The 22484-nt window shown below is 39.9% G+C and overlaps 1 protein-coding gene across 6 annotated transcripts in view; it reads right to left on the reverse strand.

Annotated features, from left to right (window-relative positions):
* Nucleotides 1–12108: 12108 nt before the first annotated feature.
* Nucleotides 12109–22484, reverse strand: part of HEPH (hephaestin) — an 88026-nt gene continuing 77650 nt past the window's right edge. For all 6 annotated transcript variants that reach the window (XM_019717518.2, XM_019717521.2, XM_019717522.2 and 3 more), the window contains exons 17-21: nt 21777–22002; nt 19206–19345; nt 18037–18199; nt 15053–15097; nt 12109–13040 (exon numbers count right to left, since the gene is read on the reverse strand). In XM_019717518.2, coding sequence (XP_019573077.2) covers nt 12808–13040; nt 15053–15097; nt 18037–18199; nt 19206–19345; nt 21777–22002 — 807 coding nt within the window. In that variant the 3' untranslated portion in view covers nt 12109–12807. The remainder of the gene's footprint in view (nt 13041–15052; nt 15098–18036; nt 18200–19205; nt 19346–21776; nt 22003–22484) is intronic.

Raw genomic sequence — 22484 nt, forward strand, 5'->3', positions numbered from 1 at the left:
CTCCCATTTGGTTGGTTGCCTCTTTTTTCTGTCGATGATTACTTATTCTGTGAAGATTTTTAGTTTGCTATAGTCCCATTGATTTATTTTAGTTTTTACTCCCTTTACCTTTGAGGTCAAATTCATAAAATTCTGTTTGAACCCAAGGTCTATAAGTTTAGTACCCATGTTTTTTTCTATGCAGTTTATTGTTTCAGGTCTTAAGTTCAGGTCTTTGATCCATTTTTAGTTAATCTTGGAACATGGTGACAGATGGCAGTCTAGTTTCATTCTTTTGCATGTGGTTTTCCAATTCTTTCAGCACAATTTATTGAAGAGTCTAGCTGTTCTGCACTGTGTTTTTGGCCCCTTTGTTGAAAATTACCTGTCCATATTTAAGTGGGTTTATTTCTGGGGTTTCAGTTCTAGTCCATTGGTCTGTGTATCTGTTTTTCTGCCAGTACCATTCTGTTTTGATTATTGTTGCTCTGTAGTAAAAGGTGAAGTCAGGGCGAGTGAGTAATATATCTAGAATTATTGTTTTTTCTTGGGATTGCTTTGACTATTCGGGGTCTTTTGTGGTTCCATACAAATCTGATTTTTTGTTCTTTCTTTAAAAAATCCCATTGGGATTTTCATGGGGATTTTGTTAAATCTGTCTATTGCTTTGGTTAATATGGCCATTTTAACTATGTTGATTCTTCCAATCCAAAAACATGGAATGTCTTTCCATTTCTTTGTGTCTTCTTCAATTTCTTTAAAAAATGTCTTATGGTTTCCAATGTATAGATCTTCCACATTCTTAGTTAAGTTTATTGCTAGATATTTTATTTTTTTTTGTAGCAATTGCAAAAGGAATTTTTTAAAAAATTCTTTCTCTGAGATTTCATTGTTCATCTATAGGAATGCAATGGACTTTTGTATGTTGATTTTTGTAGCCAGCAACTTTAATGTATCCGTTTATGGTTTCTGTTAGCTTTTTGGTGGAATCTTTAGGGTTTTCTATATATAGCATGATGCCATCTGCAAAAAGTGGCAATTTAACTTCTTCATTCCCAATTCATATGCCTTTCATTTATTTCTCTTGTCTCATTGCTATGCCTAAGACTTCCGATACTATGTTGAACAACTGTGGTGACGGGGCCAACCCTGTATTGTTCCTGAATGTAGAGTGAAGGGCTTCAGATTTCACCATTAATTATGACATTGGCTGAGGGTTTGTCAAATATGGCCTTTATTATGTTCAGGCATTTTCCTTCTATGCCCATTTTGTTACGTGTTTTAATAATAAATGGATGTTATATCTTGTCAAATGCTTTTTCTGTATCTATTGATATAGTCATATGATTTTTGTCCTTTATTTTGTTTATGTGGTGTATCACATTGATCAATTTGCATATGTTGAACCATACCTGTGGTTGGATGAATCCCACTTGGTCATGATGTATAATCATTTTAATGAATTGTTTTACGTGATTTGCTAGAATTTTGTTTAGGATTTTTGCATCTACGTTTATTAGGGATATCAGCCTACAGTTTTCATTTTTTTGTAATTTCTTTGTCTGATTTTGGGATCAGGGTGATAGTGGCCTCATAAAAAGTGTTTAGGAGCCTACTCTCCTTCTGGATTTTTTGGAATATTTTGAGGATAATAGGTGGTAATTCTTTTTTGAATGTTTTGTAAAATTCACCTGTAAAGTTATCTGGTACAGGGCTTTTGTTCGTTGGGAGATTATTGATTACTGATTCAATTTCCCTGGTGGTAATCAGTCTATTCAGGTTTTCCTTTGCTTCTTGAGTTAGCCTTGAAAGGTTGTATGCTTCTAGAAATTTGTCCATTTCTTTCAGATTATCTAATTTGTTGGCATATAGTTGCTCATAGTAATTTCTTGAATTCTTTGTATTTCTGTGGTGTCTCTTGTCGTGTCTCCTCTTTCATTTCGGATTTTATTAATTTGGGTCCTCTCTCTCTTTTTTAATGAATCTGGCTAAAGGTTTGTCGATTTTGTTTATCTTCTCTAAAAACCAGCTCTTGGATTCATTGATCTTTTGTCTTGTTTTTTTGGTCTTTATTTCATTTATTTCTGCTCTGATCTTTATTATCCCCTCCCTTGTACTCCCTTTGGGCTTATTTTGATGTTCTTTTTCCAGATCACTTAAGTGTGAAGATAAACTGTTGATTAGTGATTTTTGTTGTTTCTTTAGGTAGGCTTGCATTGCTATGAATTTCCCTCTTAGGACTGCTTTCAGTGCAACCCATAGATTTTGGGTCATGTTTTCATTTTCATTTGTCTCGAGATATCTTTTGATTTCTTCATTGATCTCATTGTGGACCCATTCATTATTTAGTAACATGTTATTCAGCCTCGATATATTTGTGTGTCTTCCAGTTTTTTTTTTCCTGTAGTTGATTTCTAATTTCATAGCACTGCGGGCAGAGAAGACAATTGGTATGATTTCAATTTTCTTAAACTTATCAAGACTTGTTTAGGGCCTAACATGTGGTCTGTCTTAGAAAATGTTCCATGTGTGATGGAAAAGAATGTGTATTCTGCAGCTTTGGGGTGAAATGCTCTAAAAATATCGATTAAATCCAAGTGGTCCAATGTGTCATTTAAGGCCATTGTTTCCACATTGATTTTCTGTCTGGAAGACCTGTCCCTTGTTGTCAGAGGTGTGTTGAAGTTCCCTACTATGATAGTGTTACTGTTGATCTCTGTCTTTATGTCAGTCAATATCTGTTTTATATATTTAGGTGCTCCAATGTTGGGTGTATAGATGTTTATTAGGGTTATGTGTTCTTGTCTGATCGATCCCTTTATTATTATGTAGTGCTCATCTTTGTCTTTTAATATATTCTTCATTTTAATGTCTATTAGATATAAGTATTGTAACTCCAGCTTTTTTCTCATTTCCATTTGCATGAAATATCTTACTCCAACCCTTCACTTTCAGCCTGTGTGTGTCTTTTGATCTGAGGTGAGTCTCTTGTATACAGCATATACAAGGGTCTTGCTTTCTTATCCACTCAGCCACCCTATGTCTCTTGATTGGAGCATTTAATCCGTTTACATTTAAAGTGATTATTGATAGGTACATAGTTATTGCCATATTTAAATTTGTAGTTAGATTGTCTTTCTTCTATTTACAGAAGTCCTTGTAATGTTTCCTGCAATGCTGGCTTTGTGGTAATAAATTACTTTAGCTTATTCTTTTTTGCGAAGGTCTTTATTTCTCCTTCAATTTTAAATGATAGCCTTGCTGGATGAAGCAATCTAGATTACAGACCTTCGTTTTCCATCACTTTGAGAATCTCCTGCCACTCCCTCCTGGCCTTCAATGTTTCTGTAAAAGTCATTTGATTGTCTTATAGGAGTTCCATTGTATGTAACCCTCTGTCTTTCTCTTGCTGCTTTTAGGATTCTCTCTTTGTCTTTAACCTTTGCCATTTTAACTATAATGTGTCTTGGTGTGGACCTGTTTGGGTTTATCCTGGTTGGAACTCTCTGCACTTCCTGGGCTTGTATGTTGGTTTCCTTCACAGGTTAGGGAAGTTTTCACATTATTACTTCAAATATGTTCTTGATCCCTTGCTCCCTCTCTTCACCTTCTGGTATTCCTATGATGCACATGTTGTTGCGCGTGATGTTATCCCAGAGGTCTCTTAAACCATTTTCATTGTTCCTTATTCTTTTTCCCTTTTGTTCTTCTGTTTGGGTGATCTCTGCTAACTTGTCTTCTAAGTCGCTGATTCGATACTCTGGTTCATCTCACCTACTGGTAATTCCTTCAAGTGTGTTCTTTATTTCAGTTATTGTATTCTTTAGTTCTAACGGTTTGTTCATTGTGATTTCTCTATCCTTCTTTATGTCAACACTAAGCTCCTTAAATATTCTTATCATCAGTGTTCTGAACTCTGTCTCTGATAGGTTGGTTACCTCTATTTCATTTTGTTCCAATGATGGAGGTTGTTTCTGTTCTTTTCTATGGGACACGTTTCTTTGTTTCCCCATTCTGGCTGACTCTCTGTGTTTGCTCCTATGTATTAGGTAGATCCCCTAGAGTTCTTAGTTCTTGCTGGGTTATCTTATGTAGTATGTGTCCTTTCTATTTGACTTGCACCCCTTCCCTATTCTCCTGTGTGTGTGCTCCATAGGTGATCCTTGTGTTGTGTATATTGTCCTGTTAAAGTTGAACTTTAATTGCTTTTGGATTGTCAGTATGTGGGATTGACTCCTAGGTTAACTAGTTGTGAGACTTGGCTCTGCCCACAGTCTATGGTCTGCTGCAAGAAGATTGATTGCTCAAATGAGGCTTGGCCCCTATGGGCTCTTGTCCTTGTGGAGAATTCCCTCTGGGTGTGTCACTTGTAGGTCAGACCCGGTCATACTGGTTTGTTCTGGAGTTGGCCTCTGGGTGTGTTGAATCTTGTGCCTTTTGAGCTGGGCCCTGGCGTAGGGCAAGTTTAGAACAAAGCAAATCACAAAGCACAACAACAAAAAAGAAAAAAAAATAAATACACTCACATGTGTTTCTACGTATCTTTTGATCTATCCTCTAATTTCTTCTTTGACCCAGTCGTTCTTTAAAATTGTGTTGTTTAATCTCCATGTATTTGTGTTTTTTCCTGCTTTCTTTTTGCAGTTGATATCCAGTTTCAAAGCCTTGTGATCAGAGAATACGCTTGGTATGATTTCAATCTTCTTAAATTTGCTGAGGCTGATTTTATGTCCCAATATATGGTCTATCCTTGAGAATGTTCCATGTACACTAGAAAAGAATGTATAGTCTGATGTTTTAGGATGAAGTGCTCTATATATGTCAATTATGTCCATTTCATCTAATGTGTCATTTAGGGCTGCTATTTCATTATTTATTTTCTGTTTGGATGATCTATCCATAGCTGTCAATGATGTATTTAAGTCCCCTAGTATAATTGTGTTTTGGTCAATTTCTCCCTTTAGTTCTGTTAGTAGTTGCTTGGTGTATTTCGGTGCTCCCTGATTGGGGGCATAAATATTGATGACTGTTATGTCTTCTTGTTGTATAGTCCCCTTTACCATTATGAAATGTCCATCTTTGTCTCTTGTTATCTTTTTCACCCTGAAGTCTGTTTCATCTGATATCATTATGGCTACACCTGATTTTCTCTGGGTACCATTTGCTTGGAGTGTCAATTTCCACCCTTTGACTTTGAGTCTATGCTTGTCCTTGTAGCTGAGATGTGTCTCTTGGAGACAGCATATGGTTGGGTTTAGTTTTTTGATCCAATCTGCTACTCTGTGCCTTTTTATTGGTGAGTTCAGTCCATTTACATTTAGGGTGATTATTGATATATGAGGATTTCCTGTCATTCTATCTTTAGTTTTCTGGTAAGGCTGTGTCTCCATTGTTTCTTTGCCTTTTTGTTGTTGTCTATTATTTCTGTGTGGTGGTATTCTATGATGTTTCCCTCTGTTTCTTCTTTAATTACAGTATATATTTCAGTTCTGGATTTTTTTTGAGTGGTTACCCTTAAGTTTATGTAAAAGAAAGTTTGATATTTAGAGTATTCCATTTTCTTCAGCACGATTGCTTTCTGCATTCCCATATTTCAGTTCAGGCCTTTACTCTCCCCCTTTTTATGTTTTGGTTGCCACAAATTGTCCCTGTTGATGGTGGTCGAATAGCCTCCTTTAGTATTTTTTTGTAGTGCAGGACGTGTGTTATAAAATTCCCTCAGCTTCTGTATGTCTGGAAAGGTCTTTATTCCTCTTTCATATCTAAAGGATATCTTTGCTGGAAATATTATTCTTGGTTCATGATTTCTCTCTTTCAATAGTGTGAATATTTGGTTCCACTCCCTCCTGGCTTGTAGAGTTTCTGCTGAAAAATCTGATGATAATATAATGGCCTTTCCTTTGTAGGTTACCGTCTTCTTTTCCCTGGCCACCTTGAGGATTCTTTTTTTGTCGTTGATTTTAGACAGCTTCAATACAATGTGCTTTGGAGAATGCCTGTTGGGGTTGAGGTAATTAGGTGTTCTATTTGCTGCTTGAATTTGAGGATCCAGTTCTGTCCACAAGCTTGGGAAGTTCTCATCAACAATTTGTTTGAATATATTCTCTGTTCCCTTCTGTCTTTTTTCTCCTTCTGGTATGCCCATTATTCTTATATTGCTCTTTTTGATGGAGTCAGAAAATTCTTTCATTTATTTTAAGTCTCTAGTCTGTTTCTTCTTCCACCTGTGTAATTTCCAGGTTTCTATCTTCGATGTCACTGATTCTTTCCTCCATCTGGTCAACTCTACTACCTAAGCTCGTTATTTCATTCTTAATTTCTTCTATTGATTTCTTAATCTCCAGAAATTCTATTTGGTTCTGTTTTAAAATTTCAATCTCTTTCGTGAAATGCTCATGTTGTTCTTTGATTGTGTTTCTCAGTTCATTAAACTGCCTTTCTGTGTTTTCTTGTATTTCGTTGAGTTTTTTCAGAACTGCAATCTTGAATTCTCTGTCATTTAAGTCACATATTTCCATATCTTTAAGTGCCTTTTCTGGAGACTTTTCACTTTCTTTCTGAGCTGTCTTGTTGCCTTGGTTATTCATGGCAATTACTAGTTTATTATTTCTCTTCCTAGACATCTACAGGAGTTGCTTCTGCAACAGGTTGATAGGAAGAGGTCTTTCTTTTGTTTTCCAGTACTTGTTGGTAGAATGTTTTGTTTTCTCTCTGACTGCAGCCTTTTTTTTTTCTCTCTCACATGGTAGTGCTATGTTTTCTCTGCACTATTCCAGCTTCTCCCACAATGGGGGGATTCCCTGGGAGACTGGCTTCTCCTCTGTTAATCGTTCGCTTGGGTCACAGGGCGCAGTTTCTGTGTGGGTATGGGGAGAGCTCTTGAAGTTCCAAAGCTCTTCCTGCACCAGATTCAGAGCCCGTATGTTTCAGCAGTTCTGTTTACTCCTGCAGGGATCTACCCCAATAGGTGGGGCCAGGGACGGGGTGAGTTGTGAGAGGTGGCCCAGAGCAATTGCAGCGACCACCACCACAGCCGTCCTGGTTCCACAGCTCCCTCCCCTTTGCTGGAACTAGTTGGGCTGCGAATCTGTGTCTGCGGTTCACAGTTCTCAGAACAGCAAATATTCTGTGATTTTGATCTGACACTGCTACTGTTCAGCTTCTAGCACCGGGCAGGTGGGGGCAGGTTGAGCTCTGGGTGGGTAGGGAGGGGGCGGCTAGTCTCAGTGCCTAAGGCTTCCATTCTCTGCTAGGCAGTGGGGGCTTAAACCACTGTTTTCAGCCTTCTTCCCTCAGTCTTTTCTCCGAGGTCTTTGCCGTGAGCGTTGGGTTCAGCCATGTTATATGCTGCCCCCTCAGGCCTATGGGCTATAAGCAGAGCCCTAGCAGTCCGAGTTCTTCCGTGTCCCGCAGCTGCGGTAGTTCTGGGATGCAGCGAGCTCGGAGCACTGAGCTAGGTCCAAAGCTGCACTCGCGCGGCTCCATCCCAGCACTTCTCTCTTCCCCCCTCCCCTCACTTGGGTGATTCTCCCACCTTTAAGTGAATTCAGTAGTGGGCCTCTTCTTCTTGCCTGTCTGCTGTGCAGGGAGTCATTTGTGGAGTTATTGTTGTTTGATTAGTTGTAAATTCCAGGGGAGCTTTACAGAGGCTCACCTCACACCACCATTTTGATCCAGATCCAAATACACTCACATGTAAAAACAACCAATAATCCACACTCAACACAGGAAAATATATAAAAAACAGAAAAACAGAACAAAACAAAATAAAAGCATCGCTAGTCTTGGCTTAAGCCCATCAAGTAATCTCCAGGTTGTCCTCTGCTGGAGCAAAGAGTCCTCTGTATTTTTTGCAGGGAGAGCTCGTCACCTGGTGCCCAGAGTGACCCTGGGTACCTGTTATAGATGAGTGGGGCTATGCGCTCCGATGGTAATTTTTACAGTCAGTGAATTTTCTGCTCTTGGCTGCACATATTCTCACTGAGATTAACCCAACCAGCCCTGTGCCCAGGTCTCCTGAGTCTTAGGGTACTTCTTCCGTGGGTGTGTTTGTGTGGATGGCGTGAGATTTCTGAGCTGCTGAGAGCCTGGAATTCACGATGCCACCTGCTGCTGACCCCTGGGAGTGTCACTGCAGTTTTAATTGCCCTGCCCTAGGCAGTCAGAAAGGGTGGGGATGGTGATGGAGGAGTCTTTTCTCTCCCATACCAGGAGCGTCACACTCTTCCTAGACTCTTTCCTGAGTCACAGCTGCAAACCAGGTCTTCCCAGATACTGAGTGCTAGGGCTGCTCTGTAGTCTGACACTACTCAATTCAGGGGCCATTATGAGTGTCTGCAAGGGCGGCGGAAGGATTGGGAGAGTGTGGGGAGGGGCCCAGATAAGGTATTTACACCCTTGGTCTGACCTAGGGCCCAGGTGGAGGTCTCAGCGGAGGTTACTGCCTCAAAGGCTGGATATGCTGCTCTCTCGGCAGGAGGGATCAGCTGTGGGATGCCAGGAAAGAGCCCACCTCCTGGCTCTTGTGGTCCTTGTTCTGTCCTGGTACCCCTGCATCTCCACAGCCAGGAATGTGGGCTGCATCTCCCCTCTGCTCCGTTCCCTCTTCCCCTGCTTGCCCAGTTTTCCCACCTTCAACTAATCCTCATAAGAGTCTCTTAGCTGTTTTGTGTTATGAGCAGAGAGTCCTTTGATGGGTTATGGATGTTCAATTTGTGGTAAGTTGCGGAGAACTCAAGAAGACCACCTCACTGCCACCATTCTTATGACATCCTACTCAACTATTAGTCAGAATATACTGTTTCCTTCTCCCTTTCTTACACTTCTGGTATGCCCATTATTCTTTTATGCGTCTTTCTGATGGAGTCAGAAAGTTCTTGTAGAGTTCTTTCATTTCTTTTAACTCTCAAGTCTCTCTCTTCTTCCATCTGTGTCATTTCCAGATTTCTATCTTCCATGTCACGGATTCTTTCCTCCATCTGGTCATCTCTGTTACCTATGCTGGCTATTTCGTTCTTCATTTCTTTTATTCAATTTTGTTCTTTTTTAAAATTTCAATCTCTTTGGTAAAATGTTCATTTTGTTCTTTGTGTTTCTGAGTTCATTAAACTGCTTGTCTGTGTTTTGTTGTAGCTCGGTGAGTTTTTTAAGAACGGCAATCTTGAATTCTCTGTCATTTAAATCACATATTTCCATGTCTTTTAAGTTCATTTTCTGGAGCCTTTTCATTTTGTTTCTGAGCTGTCTTGTTACCTTGATTATTCATGGCAATGAATGAATTATTTTGTATCTTCCTATGCATCTACAGGAGTGAGTTCTGCAACAGGTTGATAGGAAGAGGTCTTTTTTGTGTTTTGCAGTAGGTGCTGGTAGAATGTTTTATTTTCTTTAACTTCAGCCTTTTTATTCTCTCTCTCACTGAAGTGTTATATTTTCTCTGCACTGTTCTGGCTTCTCACTCAGTGTGGAGATTCCCTGGAAGGTGGGCTTCTCCTCTGTGAACAGTTCACCTGGGTCACAGGATAATGCCTTTGTGGGGGTATATGGAGAGCTCCTGAAGTTCCAGAGCTCTTCCTGCAAAAGTTTCAGAGCCTGTGTGTTTCAGTGGCTTTGTTTACTCCTGCAAGGATCTGCCCAGATAGGTGGGGAAAGGGGTTTGGTGGGTTGTGAGAGGTGGCCCAGAGCAATGGAGCACCAGCGCAGCCCCTTGTGCACCCAAGACTTCCTCCCTTTCGCTGGAACTAGTTGGGCTGTGAGTAAATGGCTTTGGGCTGCAGTTCTCAGAACTGCAAATATTCTGTTCTTTTGCTCTGACACTGCTGCCGTTCTGCTTCTAGCCCTGGGCTGGTGGGGGTGGGGTGAGCTCTGGGAGGGGAGGGAGGAGTCAACTAGGCTCTGTGCCTAAACCTTCCATCCTTTAATGGAGAGTCAGGGCATAAACCATTTTCACCCTTCTTCTCTCAGTTTTTGCTCCGAGGTTTCTTCCGTGAGCGTTGGATTCAGCCATGTTATATACTGATCCCTCAGGCGGGACTGTTGGACATAAGGAGAGCACTAGCAGTCCAAATTCTTCCCTCTTCCATGACTGCAATAGCTATGGAATGTAGGGAGCTCAGAATTCCGAGCTTTGTCCTGCTCCTGCACCCGTGAGGCCCACATCTCTGCACTTCCCCTTCTCTCCTCCCCATGCTCACCCAATTGCCCACCTTTAAATGATTTCAGTGGTGCACCTCTTAGTCTTGCCTGTCTGCTGCACAGGGAGTCCTTTGTGGAGTTATAGTTGTTCAATTTGTTGTAAATATCGGGGGAGATTTCAAGAGGTTCACTTCATGCCATCACTTTTATGACCAGAAGTCTTTTTGTGTCTTTCTATTGTTTCCTCTTTCATTATTTCCAGGGTATATTTATCTCCATGGAGAAGTGTGTCTGTGGCCTTTAATCTGAATTGGAAGCCTAATTTATATTTTGAAAGCATCACTTTTCCGCATGGAGAATCCATGGTATGGGGCTAGAGTGAATGTGAGGATAGTAAGCAGGAGGCTACCACACTAGTCCAGGTAACAAATGGTGGTGTTTTAGAATTGGGTGGTAGAAATGAAGATAGAAACAAAGGAATCAGTTAAAGATATTTTGGAGGTAAAACATATAAGACTCATTGATATGTTGACTTTAGGAATTTCTGGCTTTGGCAATTAAATGCATGGAAGTGTCAAACTTAATTGTCAAAAAAATCTTCTACATCCCCACTGGGAGCAAACCCAAGACACACAAAAAATACATCTCTTTCTGAAATACATGGGCTTGAGCTTACATTCCTCAATCCAGAGCAGAATTACACACCAAAGACATGTACCCTCATCCCAACCACCTCTCCTTCTCTCAGATTCATGACCAACCTAACAACCTCCCAGTTGCATGCAAATTATAACTATTGACTGGAGTCCCCAGAGTGCACTGGGTTTTCAAAAATTTACACACTAACAATAGGCCAAACGAGTTCTTCCGTTAAGTGCATTGATTGTGCAATGGCTTAAATACTCCAACAGTTGATTTTATAACCAGCAATCTAAACCTTCCCCCACCCCTTGCTATATTTCTGATATTTCCAGTGAAGCTCTCCAGAAAGCCACTGACCACAAATAAACCAAGATGAATGATAGTCCTTGGCCTGTGTTTACCCCTTAAAACTCCAACATTATATGGCAACTGAACACCAGCCCTGTGGTTTCTACATTTGATGTGCAAGGGGTTGCTAGCTAGGGGACAAGTTGGCCAGGAAGACAGGAAAGTTGGAGTCAATATCTTCTAACACAAAGGACAGAGATTAGTAGAAATTTCCATGCTATAGCAGGGTGGAATGGGTATTTGGAGCCAAATAGATGAAGGCTTGAATTCCTGCTCAACTTCTACCTGAATGTCCTTATATAAAATCACTTATTCTCTCTGATCCTTTGTTCAAATATAAAATAAAATAACACCCTGATAGAACTAAGGTGAGTCAAATGCAATCAGATATTAAATCAGATATCAGATAAAGCACTATGTAGTTCAGTTGTCATCTTAACTGTCTGTGATGCCTCTTCTGTTCTCCATTTGCCATGTAAAATGGTAATATGGATACTATAGCCAGTGTGGGCCATCTTATCTCATACCTACTCTATATCTTGTCTGTGCTCTGTGACCAAGGTTTCAGATAGGCTTGAACTTGCAGATGACAAAGGAATATTGTTTTATGGTACCACAGGGATGGACTCTGTGTTATAAAGAGGTCCCCAAGTAGGCCTTTCATACCCCCAACTGCAAAAAGAGCTCTGTGCGCATCTTTTCTTGCCCAATGGACAGGTTTGTGCCCGATCTCAGCCTTCTATTTTCCTCTGCCAACTTTTCTTTTCTTGGCACTCAGAAGACTTTTGGTATCTATAGGCCAAAAGATGGTACCCACTGCTCTGAATTTGAGACTTCCTCTGGGACAGGTTTTAATTTCCAAAACACAAACCTGCAGGCTCCACATAGGATAAGTAGACCCATTCTACACCCACCCATCTCCTCCACCACTGAGTGCTCTTTGTTTCAATCACAGTCACAACCTTCCAGAGGCCACAGGAACCATCAAAATCACCAAGTTCACTCTTACAGTATTCTAACAAGTACTTTAATGGACAGGGATTTCTGCATAAAATATGGAAAAGACACTCAGCATTCCTTTCAGCGTGACTATGCCAGGAACTTGGAGAATGGCTTGCTGAGGAGCTTCTGGATTCAGAGGTTACAAGTGCTCATGGCAACTACCATCCACCTACTTTTCTAAAGTAATTCACTTCCAAGAAGAATCAAACTACAATTTGGATCTTCAAATCTCACCCCACCCTTTCCCCTATTATGCCCATGTTCTTAGTCTTTAGTTCAGATGTGGATTACCGTCACAGCTCACTTAAGCTTGGTTCAGAGTGAACTTGCCTAGGTCATAGAAAGCAGTAGAAACCTAATTAATGTGTTTTACTCTTGGCATCTACTTTGTGAAAAGGATCAGTTTGCTAGGAATTTATAGACCTTCCAAATGTCACTGGTGATATAATCTAGCTGTTGAAATTTGTGATATAAGATGCTAGGGGACACACCCCCAAGTGCCCAAGGGGAGCAAATAAACTAAAGAATAAGAGAAAGTACACCATTTCCATGTAAATAAATAAGTGAAAAAATACCCAGACAAGTTTGATTTCCTCCCTCCTCTGCCTCTCTACTACCCATGCCTCTTTGACTGTGGGGTCAGCTTCTAGTCCTCGGCCTACTGGGAGTGTATTCCAGATGTGCAGTTCTAGGATCCAGATGTTACTTCTTGAGGGACAGAAGCTTAAAACTGTCATCCAGGATTGACCTTCTGTTGCGCCGTAGCTTTTTCTGCCGATGTTGGTACCAGACTACACCACCAAGAGCAAGAGCAACAAACAGGAGAATGACACCGATGGCAATCAAGACTGAAGCCAGTATCTCGATATCCTTTACAGGGATCTGTATGCCCAGCATCCTCACATTGCCTTCTCCAATGTCTCTGGGGATTGTTGCTGAAATGGAACAAAAAGAAAATGGGCACCTTGTCCTGGAGTGTACTCCAAATGGGCACCTTTTGCAGTCTTGGAAGAGGAGAAATAAGTCCACCAAAATAAAACAGAGGAACTGTCCCTATCCCTCAAAAGACTAGCTGATTAAAACAGATTCAGAAGTTACAGGGAATTGGAGTAACATGATTTCACAGCTCAGAAAGTACTTAGCAATCATTAAGGCCTCAATCTCCCTATGAAAAGAACTAAGAATCAGAGTAGAAATATATATTTCTTAAATATATAAAGGCCTATGATGTAGAAAAAATAATAACAAAAGAATTGGTTTTGGTTGCATGGTTCCAGAGTAGAGAATTGAGAGCAGTAAGTAGAAACTCCAAGAAAGAAGTTTGACAAAATGATCCAGCTTATCAATGCTCACTTGGACTATTGGACCATGACAATAGCCTGCCACTGTGCTGTCTGGTCTCTTACCTCTTTGAGCCATGGTAAACACTGATATTATGATCTTTTCAGGTGAAATTCTTGATTGTATTAGTTCCTTGTATGCAAGCTTTTGATGATCTCCAATTTACCTATGGAGTAAGGCTCGGACTCAAGCCAGGCATTCCAGGCTCTAATGTACTTTTCTAGTCTTATCTACTACTCTTCAGCTATAGCAATTCATTCTTTGTTTCCCAGAATAGGTGTTCCTTTTTAAGGCCTCCATGACTTCCTCATGCTGTTTGCTTTGCCTGAACACACTTTCTTCCTACTCACCATTTTTCTCCAGCTTAAATGTTATAAGTCTCTAAAGATTTATTCAATTCAACTGGACAGTTAATGAATGGTCTTTTATTCTGTGTTCTCAAATATCTGTACTGTTTTTATTCCCACAATTTACTTGCTTGGGCCAAGTGACCTATTTACTTCTGTACTTCAGTCACCTCTTTTTTAAAAAAGTGGATAATAACCATACATAATTCACAGGTTTATTGTGAGGTTTAAGTGAGTTAATATTCATAAATATTTAGCATAGCACCTGAAATATAGCAAATGTACAATAATTGATAGCTGTTATTATCATTTGCCTTTTTTACAACATCCAGCATCCAGCACTGCAATTATTGTTTCTGTGTCTCGTTTCATTTTTAGAAACAAATTTCTTGGCAAGTAGTATCTATGTCTTACTTGTTTTGGCATTCCTGACACTCAGCACCTGTTTAATGAATGTATAACTGGATGAACATATGTTCTTACAGAACTGACAGAAAATGAAATACATACATATGTATGCATAGTGCTTCACTCTTTCAGCCTCACCTTACCTCTTTCCAACCCTTCCAGGATATACTGAGTCCCCTGGTTGACAGTCTATAAGATACTTAGGAAGATCATTAGGAATTTTCCAAACACAGCTTTAAAACCTCCAGACTAAATTGATGACCTCCAATGTCTCTTCTAGCTCTCATAGCTTTCTGAATCTTTCTCAGTTCAGGTACAAATGGGGTGGATAGTGAAAGCACTATTTGGATCTAGGCTAGATAGAACAATAATCTGTATTTTATTGAAGGGCAGAAATGGCTGGTTCCAAAGAGTCAAGTATTTGGTATTCCATAGATGTAAAAACAAAAATACCTTGTGCCAACACCATGGTATTTGTTCTAGTTTCACAGTGTCCCTATGGAGAATTCATGTCTGTGCTACATCTTCTTCATGTCCAACTCAGCAAGACCTTGAATTTTCTTCTCACTCACACACTAGGTGGGAGACTAAGATAGCAGCCTTCAACTGGGGATGAGGTTGTTTTCCTCAACTCAGGAGGCTGGGGGGTGGGGACCAGAGAGAATAAACTTACTGAGGGAAGCTGAACCTTAGATTCCTGGCTTCTGAAATCTTGCAGTAATCTCAGGATGTTTCCTGCTAGCATTGTGGCCCATGTTTCAGTCATGTGAATACCATATTTTAGAGATACTGCACCTCCCCACAAATGCACACCACACATAACTACCCATTCTGTTCATTACTCACCCTACCTTTTCCAACCTTGTTGTTGATGGTGGTGATAGTATTTAAGTGTTCTGGGGAGAAAAAAAAAGAGAAGACATTAGTCCTATTATTCTTCCTATCAATCCACAGGCTCACTGTTGGAGTTTGGCATTGGTTGGAGGAATTTCCCTGTGGTATAGTAACCAAAGTGAAGGTACCTGGAATTAAATAACTTATGGTCAAAGTCAATATTGGTATGTAAATTTGATTTTGAGTAGTGACACAAAATATGAGCAAGAGCATAGGCTTAGGAGAACAAAAGATAAGCCATACCACAGCATTATTTGCATATTTATTGTCACTTCTTCTATCACCATTATTCCTCTCTTTGCCACTCTTTACACCCTCCATTCAGGAATCACCTGCTCCTTGTCAAATTTACATCCCTACATGTTCAACCTCTTCTCAGAATACTTCTTCCTCTTCTTGCTTTAATGACGATGGGTTCTTCTCTGAGGACTATGCTTCTTTTACAGCCTCTCAATAGTGCTTTAAGATTATTATTTCTCTCCTTTTTGTAAAAGTCTATCTTTTTTGAGGCTCATATTATTTGGCTAAAAAAAACACACAACCACTTCTTGTCACTGTTACCTTGCGGTTCTTTTCACTCATATCTGGTTCTGTCTTCCTCTTCCTCAGTTCTTACCATTTCCTCAGTATTGACCCATCTAACACTCAAGCCTCACAATTTCTGGAACTCTTAACTCCAACAATTTTCACATCTACTCCAATTCTATCAACCATTCCCATGATCACAGAGGACTTGTTATGCAGAACTGCTCCATCTCAGAAATCTAAAATCTAAAAAGAGCCTTCTACCCTTTCAATGCTCTAATGCTATCTATTCCGTTTCACCTGCTTTCTCTCTCATGAAGACTGCTAACTCCTGTACCCTTCCATTTTCTCCCCAACCTACCAGCTTTATCCTATTGCTTCTTCCATTCCAGGTCAGGCTAAATTCCATGGTATGTCACCTCAACTACTGACTTACCAGGAGTGTTATAACCATCTATAAAAATCCCAGTACCTATAATTTTCCTGTATTTTGTCTGGTATGCTGAATGTTGGTGGAGAAAAATCATACAACTGTGAAGATCAGTATTTTTTGTGTACAACATTAATTAAGCTCTCATGCTGCTGGCAATAATGAATTTATTTCCCATCGCTAAGAGTAAACTTCCCCCCCCTATTTCCCAGAGTGGTTATTTCAAAACTTTGGCCAATTTCTTCAAGCCCCTTACCTGACCACCTATCCTTCACGCTCTTCAGATGACTTTGGCTCCTCCATCACAGATGAAACAGAGATCATAAGACAGAAATATTTTACCTCTGGTAAGCCCCACACCCAAACCTATATATTGATCCTTTTATTTTCTGTTGACTCTCTTCTTTGAGTAGAAGCAATGACCTTACTACAGTCTAATCTTTCTTTTCAGCTCTTGTTTTCATCCTATGCCTCCTCACCAGGAACCTTCTTCCAACAATTAGTTCTGTCTTCCCTGTCTCTCTTCAACCTTCCCTCTGGTTGGCCTGTTAACACGTATGTGGTTGGAGCAATATAGAATTTGGCCACAGTGGGGTATAAACAAACAAAAAAGCAAATAAGTAAGGTTTATAGGCTGGCTTGGTGTCATAGATATGAGCTATCATTGTTCATGGAAGTTTCCTGATTATAGGAATTGAGATAGTCTCTTATCTATTAAATGGTCCATATTTGAGATGACCTATTATTACACATGGAGACAACCTGTTATCTTAGATTTACAGCATCTTGATGACACATCAATTCATCACTTGACTTGATTCTAAGGACTGACAGAACATAACAAAGAATTCTGTGTGCTTATGTGGGTGATGGGGAATAGTACTGGAGTAGTAAGTGGAAACCACATTCTAGCAGTATGGATTACCAAAAAGAAAGCTTTTTAAAACATACAGGAAATGATGTACAATTATTTGTTTCCCTTGCTGGGGGTAAACAGCAGAGTTGTAATCTCTACCCTGGTTTACTAAGCCTGTTTGAACATCTGAAGACATTCTACCACTATTTATTCTTGCTGACAGAGTGCGAATGGCTGGCAATTGCAGAATATCTATCTCAATACCACCACTTTTCAAAGCAGTATTACATTTTTTTAAAAAGCAAAGGAGAAAAAATATTTCTGGATTCCTGTGGGCCCCAGGAAGTTTCACATTGCTTCTTGGAAGGGGGATGATGCTGTAGACTGGACTCAGGTCAAAGGCTTAAGAAGTGAGACACTTAACCCTTTAATAAGTCAAAAGCATAAAATCCAACACAGCCTACCCATCTACATTCTTGGTGACTAACAAAGATTCACTGGTAAAGAAACTATCCCCCACGTCCAAGAAACTAGCCCAGGTATTCTCTCTCCATATTAAAAAAAAAAAAAAAAGGAAAAACCTTGTTTTACTCTTGGTAGCAACTCTGTCTGGGATAAGCTGTAATAGAAAGCCAATATCTATTTTTAGCTTTAGACAGTATTGTTCCAGGAAATAAAGAACTGCCTTTCATAAGCCCTACAAGACAAATCAATTAAGGAGTGACTGTTACAATTATTTCTTCTTTTTCATAAACAGATTCATTAGCAAAATTCCTTGAAATAGTCAGTGACTCTAATGAGTTCTAAAATAATACATCTTTATACAAATTAAATATATTTGAAAGGAAGAAAATCTACACTAAGCATCAATGACTAGAGTCCAACCAGTTTCAGGCTCGTTCAACTGAAGTGAGCTCAACAGGTGTCAAAGAAATTAGAAGGGGGCAGGAGCAAGGAAGCAATGGAGAATGATAAATATTGCATGGGAGAACACCTAGGGGCATGCTCTGTCTTAAGTCCTGGTTATTCTGGGATTAGAAGGACAGGTAAAAGACTTCTTGGGATTATCTGGTTTCTATAGGCAAGACAAAGTGCTAGAAGATGGCACATCTTGGGTAGTTAGGCCTTACCTCTTTGGGATAAGACAGTAAAGAGGGTCTCCATGCCAGCATGGACATGGTCAGTAACATGGCAGTGCATCAGCCATGTCCCAGGGTTGCTGGCCACCATCTCCACAACCTCAAATGTCCCCGGGAATAGATCCACCACGTCTGCCCGGTAGCTCTCTCCATTCTGCAAGAGAGATTGGGGGTAGAAGAGAGGACGTGAAGGGTATAAAGGGCATTTCAGAGTTTATAGAAATTAAAAGGCTTGGATGTCCACATCAGGGACATGGGACCAATTCATAGACCAGAGAGGAGCTTAAAGAATCCACCTTATCCATCTTCCTTATGAACCCCCCCCACACACACACACACACTGAATCAGTAGAGGGGACTCTCTCTTCTACTACTTATTCTTAAAGTGTCCCAAAGTAAAAGACATTGCAACTTCCTTTAGGGGGCTAAAAACTAGTATCTCCGCACTTTTCAGCAGGCTGAAATCTGGGTAATTCATCTTAAGCCTTGACCCCTGGGAAGGAGCCACATATTTACTTTAGCAATGGAACTCAAATTAGCTTATCTTTCTTGCCCTCACCTTCATCAGCACTTCTAGATCTTCATATTTATATGAATGCCTCCAATTCTGTCCCCTTTTCTAAGACTAAATCTTCTTCAAAAACTGTATGTTTTTCCATGTAGCTCCTGAATTCAAGCTCTTCTTACAATGGATTAAGAAATTTCAGAGATTCTGAGACACCCTCTGAAATTCCCATATATTAGGATAACTACTCACTGTGTCTCAAGTCCTTGACTGAGACTCAGTTACAATGATTCCTTCAATATTCTTACCCCATAAACAAGCCACTTGTTTCTTCTATATCAGAGTGGAAAGCTAAGCCTAGAGAGAAGTGACCCTGGGATACACAGCCAAACTAGAATTCCCAGGTCAGTGCTCCATGTACAAGACCTCTCCTCTTTTAACTGATTTTTTTAAATTAAAGCTTATTGGGGTGACAATTGTTAGTAAAGTTACATAGATTTCAGGTGTACAGTTCTGTAATACATCATTTATATCTCACATTATGTGTTCACCACGACTGATTTTTATCTTGTTCTTTGCTATTCCCTTCCTCCTCAATAGCTGTTAAACACTCCTCTAATCACCCCTAAGGGACTCAGTCCTCTTTCCAGCTCACCCGATAGAGGAAGCTCTCTGCATGGAAGTGGACAGTGTGCAGGTCAATATCTTGGCCCATGGCCAGCATGTACCAGGCCACTCGTTCTCCTTGGTACATGGTAAGACCCTTGAGGTTGGCATAGAGCTTTCCATTAATGGCTGTAAAAGAATAAAAAGTCTCATATCTCTCATTTTGACTTCCCATTGCCACTGCCCTAAGACTAGTCCTTATCATCTCTGATGATAGCAATAGTCTCCTAACTTCTCTCATTTTTATTCCATTTGTCCCCCTCCAGTCTACCTTCCACTTTGGTGTTATAAGAGTGGTCTTCTAAATAACAAATATGACCATGTCATTCTGCTGCTTAAACTACTTTACTAGCTCCCTCCTGCCGAAAAGATTAAGTCCATGGCTCAGTCAACGTGATCCTTCAAAATATAGCTCCCAAACATTTCCCCAGACTCATCTCCCATTATCCAACACACTTATTCTAATTAGGGTGATTTATTCACCACCACCCATATAGCCTAATTTGCATGTTCTTTGTGTCCATCCTCATGTTTTTAATTTTCCCTCCCAGAAATCCTGCCTCCTTTCATTCATCTTTTCAAAGTTCAAACTTTTACCTCCTTCAAGAACATATCTTTAATCAGTTTCCCTTAGTATCTCTCATTCTCTGCATCCCCTTCCACCTTTGAACTTATCCAGTACTGTCTTACCACTCTGGAACTCACCAGAAATTGCCTTCTAGATTTACCTATCTTTTAATTTGTGGGAGCTCATATCCCCAATCAGACCCTAGGTTCCTAGTAACCAGGAAATGAGTGTATATACTATAGCACTATAGTTCACTTGTATTCTTCAGAACACCCAACAGACACCTGAACCTAAAATAAATGTTTCAAAAAACACTAGTCACTTATCTGGAATTAATCATGGTATTAATGCATGGGCCTCATCATCTGCCTGTCCCAGGCTATATCCTATACTTCGAAGTCCACAAACTACTCATTGCCATGATAATTAACACTGCCAGGATTATGCCCAGGACATAATCCGTCACTTCTCAAGTTCTCATAGAGGGAAGGTCATTTCTACTTTACACCACAAGGGGAAATAATGGAAAGAACACTTATAGCATATCTCTGTATTTACCTCCACCAAATTATGAATTTGATAAAAGGAAATAAACATACACAACTCAGCCTTTTCTGAATCTGCTCTCTCTTGGATCAGTCTGACCACAGAAAGGGGTGCAAATAGATTTACTATTCCATTGTGGTAAAGATCCTGCCCACTTTGTCAATAACAAAGTGGAAAATCTATCTATTACAGAAGGAGTATTAGCAAGCCTATTTAATTGCAGAACTAAACTCAGTTTTCCAATTAGCCTTCTCAGTAAGATCACATTTAATCTATTTCTCTTTCTCAATTGGTTCAGGAGTCAGGAAGGGAAGAGAAGGGTATTATTTATTTGTCCCCAGACCTCAACATTATTTAACTTTTTATCTCCAGTGCCAGCACTCAGAAAGTGCTCAACAAATATCTGATAGACAAATAGGTAGATGGATTAATACCCGAAGACTTCGGATGAATGAACATATAAACAATCAGATCTGGAGATGGGCATTAGCCCAAGCCCTGCACTAGCAAGATCTAACTGGACTCACTCCCTTTTTGTCCTGGGAAATTTATTTCTCTGATTTGACAGGAGCTAAATAGTTCACTTAATAAAGTTTGTGAATCATGTTCCAGTGTGAACCACTCATATCTCCATCAAGGGGAAAATAACGAATCTGTGTGACAATGAGATACTACTTTTGAATTTCATTAGAGTCATTATCAAAGTCACACCTTATCTTCAGATCAAAGAAATATTATGTTAGAAGGGATAGTGAGAAATCATTTCATCCATTCCACTGCATTTAAGTTCTCCCTCTTATTTGAGATTTTCTCTCATTTTTGAAGAGATACACATATCTTTATAACAAAGGAAGGTTTGGATGTGCAATTTCCCTCCAAAACCTATTCAAGAATCAAAAAACTCTTCCTTGTATATTATATAAACACAGTATACTACTCTTTGAGTCTCTCTTCTCCAATTATTCCATCTGTAATTTGAACTTTGTTTTAAAAAATAGACTAAAAGACAAGCTGTCCATCTGTCTATATTGAAAAACTAGATATCAGATCTAGAGTGGTAAATAAATGATATTGAAAGGCTAAACTCAGGATTTTGAAGCAGAGGAGCCCTGAGCAGCTAGCTCACCAAATACATTGAGGGTCATTAAATACATTGAATGTCCACCTTGCCTTCTGTAATATGTTAAAATGTGCTGGTGTCATTACAGCAACTTTACAGAGTCAGCTTTCTATTTTCTGGGTACCTGATCTAATATGGACCAAATATATGTTTTGTGTATATAAACAAATGTACAATAGTTGGAGACATTTATTCCAATTTGTCCTTATTCCAACTTTCTACCTTCCCATCCTTTCTGGAATTATGCTCCCTCATATAGTAATGGATCCATCAGATATCCCCATGTGGGATTTCTATGGAAGGTGGGTAGATTATTTTCTACAGACCATGCATTTTATTACTCTCCAAGAAAGTCTCATCCTGTAGATTAACATGTCCTCGCTCCTGGGGTCCATGGGTTGCCACATTCTCCTCTAGATACCATGACTGGTTCTCATCAAAGATCAAGAACAACAAGGCAAATTCTTGGTCCATGTCACTCCGTCTTCCATGGGGCTCCAGGATTCCCTTCCTGCAGATGGCCAAGGGCCCCACCAGGCCACTATACATGTCCTGAGAATGGGAGGAAGGGGGAGAGAGTAAAAAAAATGAGGTTGACCTGCATGCAGTGTTCTACGGGAAGCCAGGCTGACATCCAAGCCCACTCTGCCCTCAGAACTTCATCATAATATCGTATATTTATAAGCACCTCCACTATGTTAGCTGAATTCATCCTCACAATCATCTTGGGACACAGGTAAGATGTGTTATATAACCTATGTTTTAGCTAGGCTAGACTACTCATTGATCTCCAAACCCACCAAGAACTTTCACAATCCAGTACCTTTCTCATGCTATTTCTCCTTCCTGTAATGTCCTCCCCTCTACCATATTCCTTATCTTATGGCATACTGCTTTTCATCTTTTAAGTCTCAGAATACATGTATCTTCCATTTACTGTGAGGCTTTCTCCTGCTTCCCTCTCATTCATACCCTTATCCAAGCAGAAGTAATCACTCTCAGAGACCCCCATAGAACTATTATGTGGTTTTAAA

The sequence above is a fragment of the Rhinolophus sinicus genome, chromosome X, assembly GCF_036562045.2.
Source record: "Rhinolophus sinicus isolate RSC01 chromosome X, ASM3656204v1, whole genome shotgun sequence".
Lineage (NCBI taxonomy): Eukaryota > Metazoa > Chordata > Mammalia > Chiroptera > Rhinolophidae > Rhinolophus > Rhinolophus sinicus.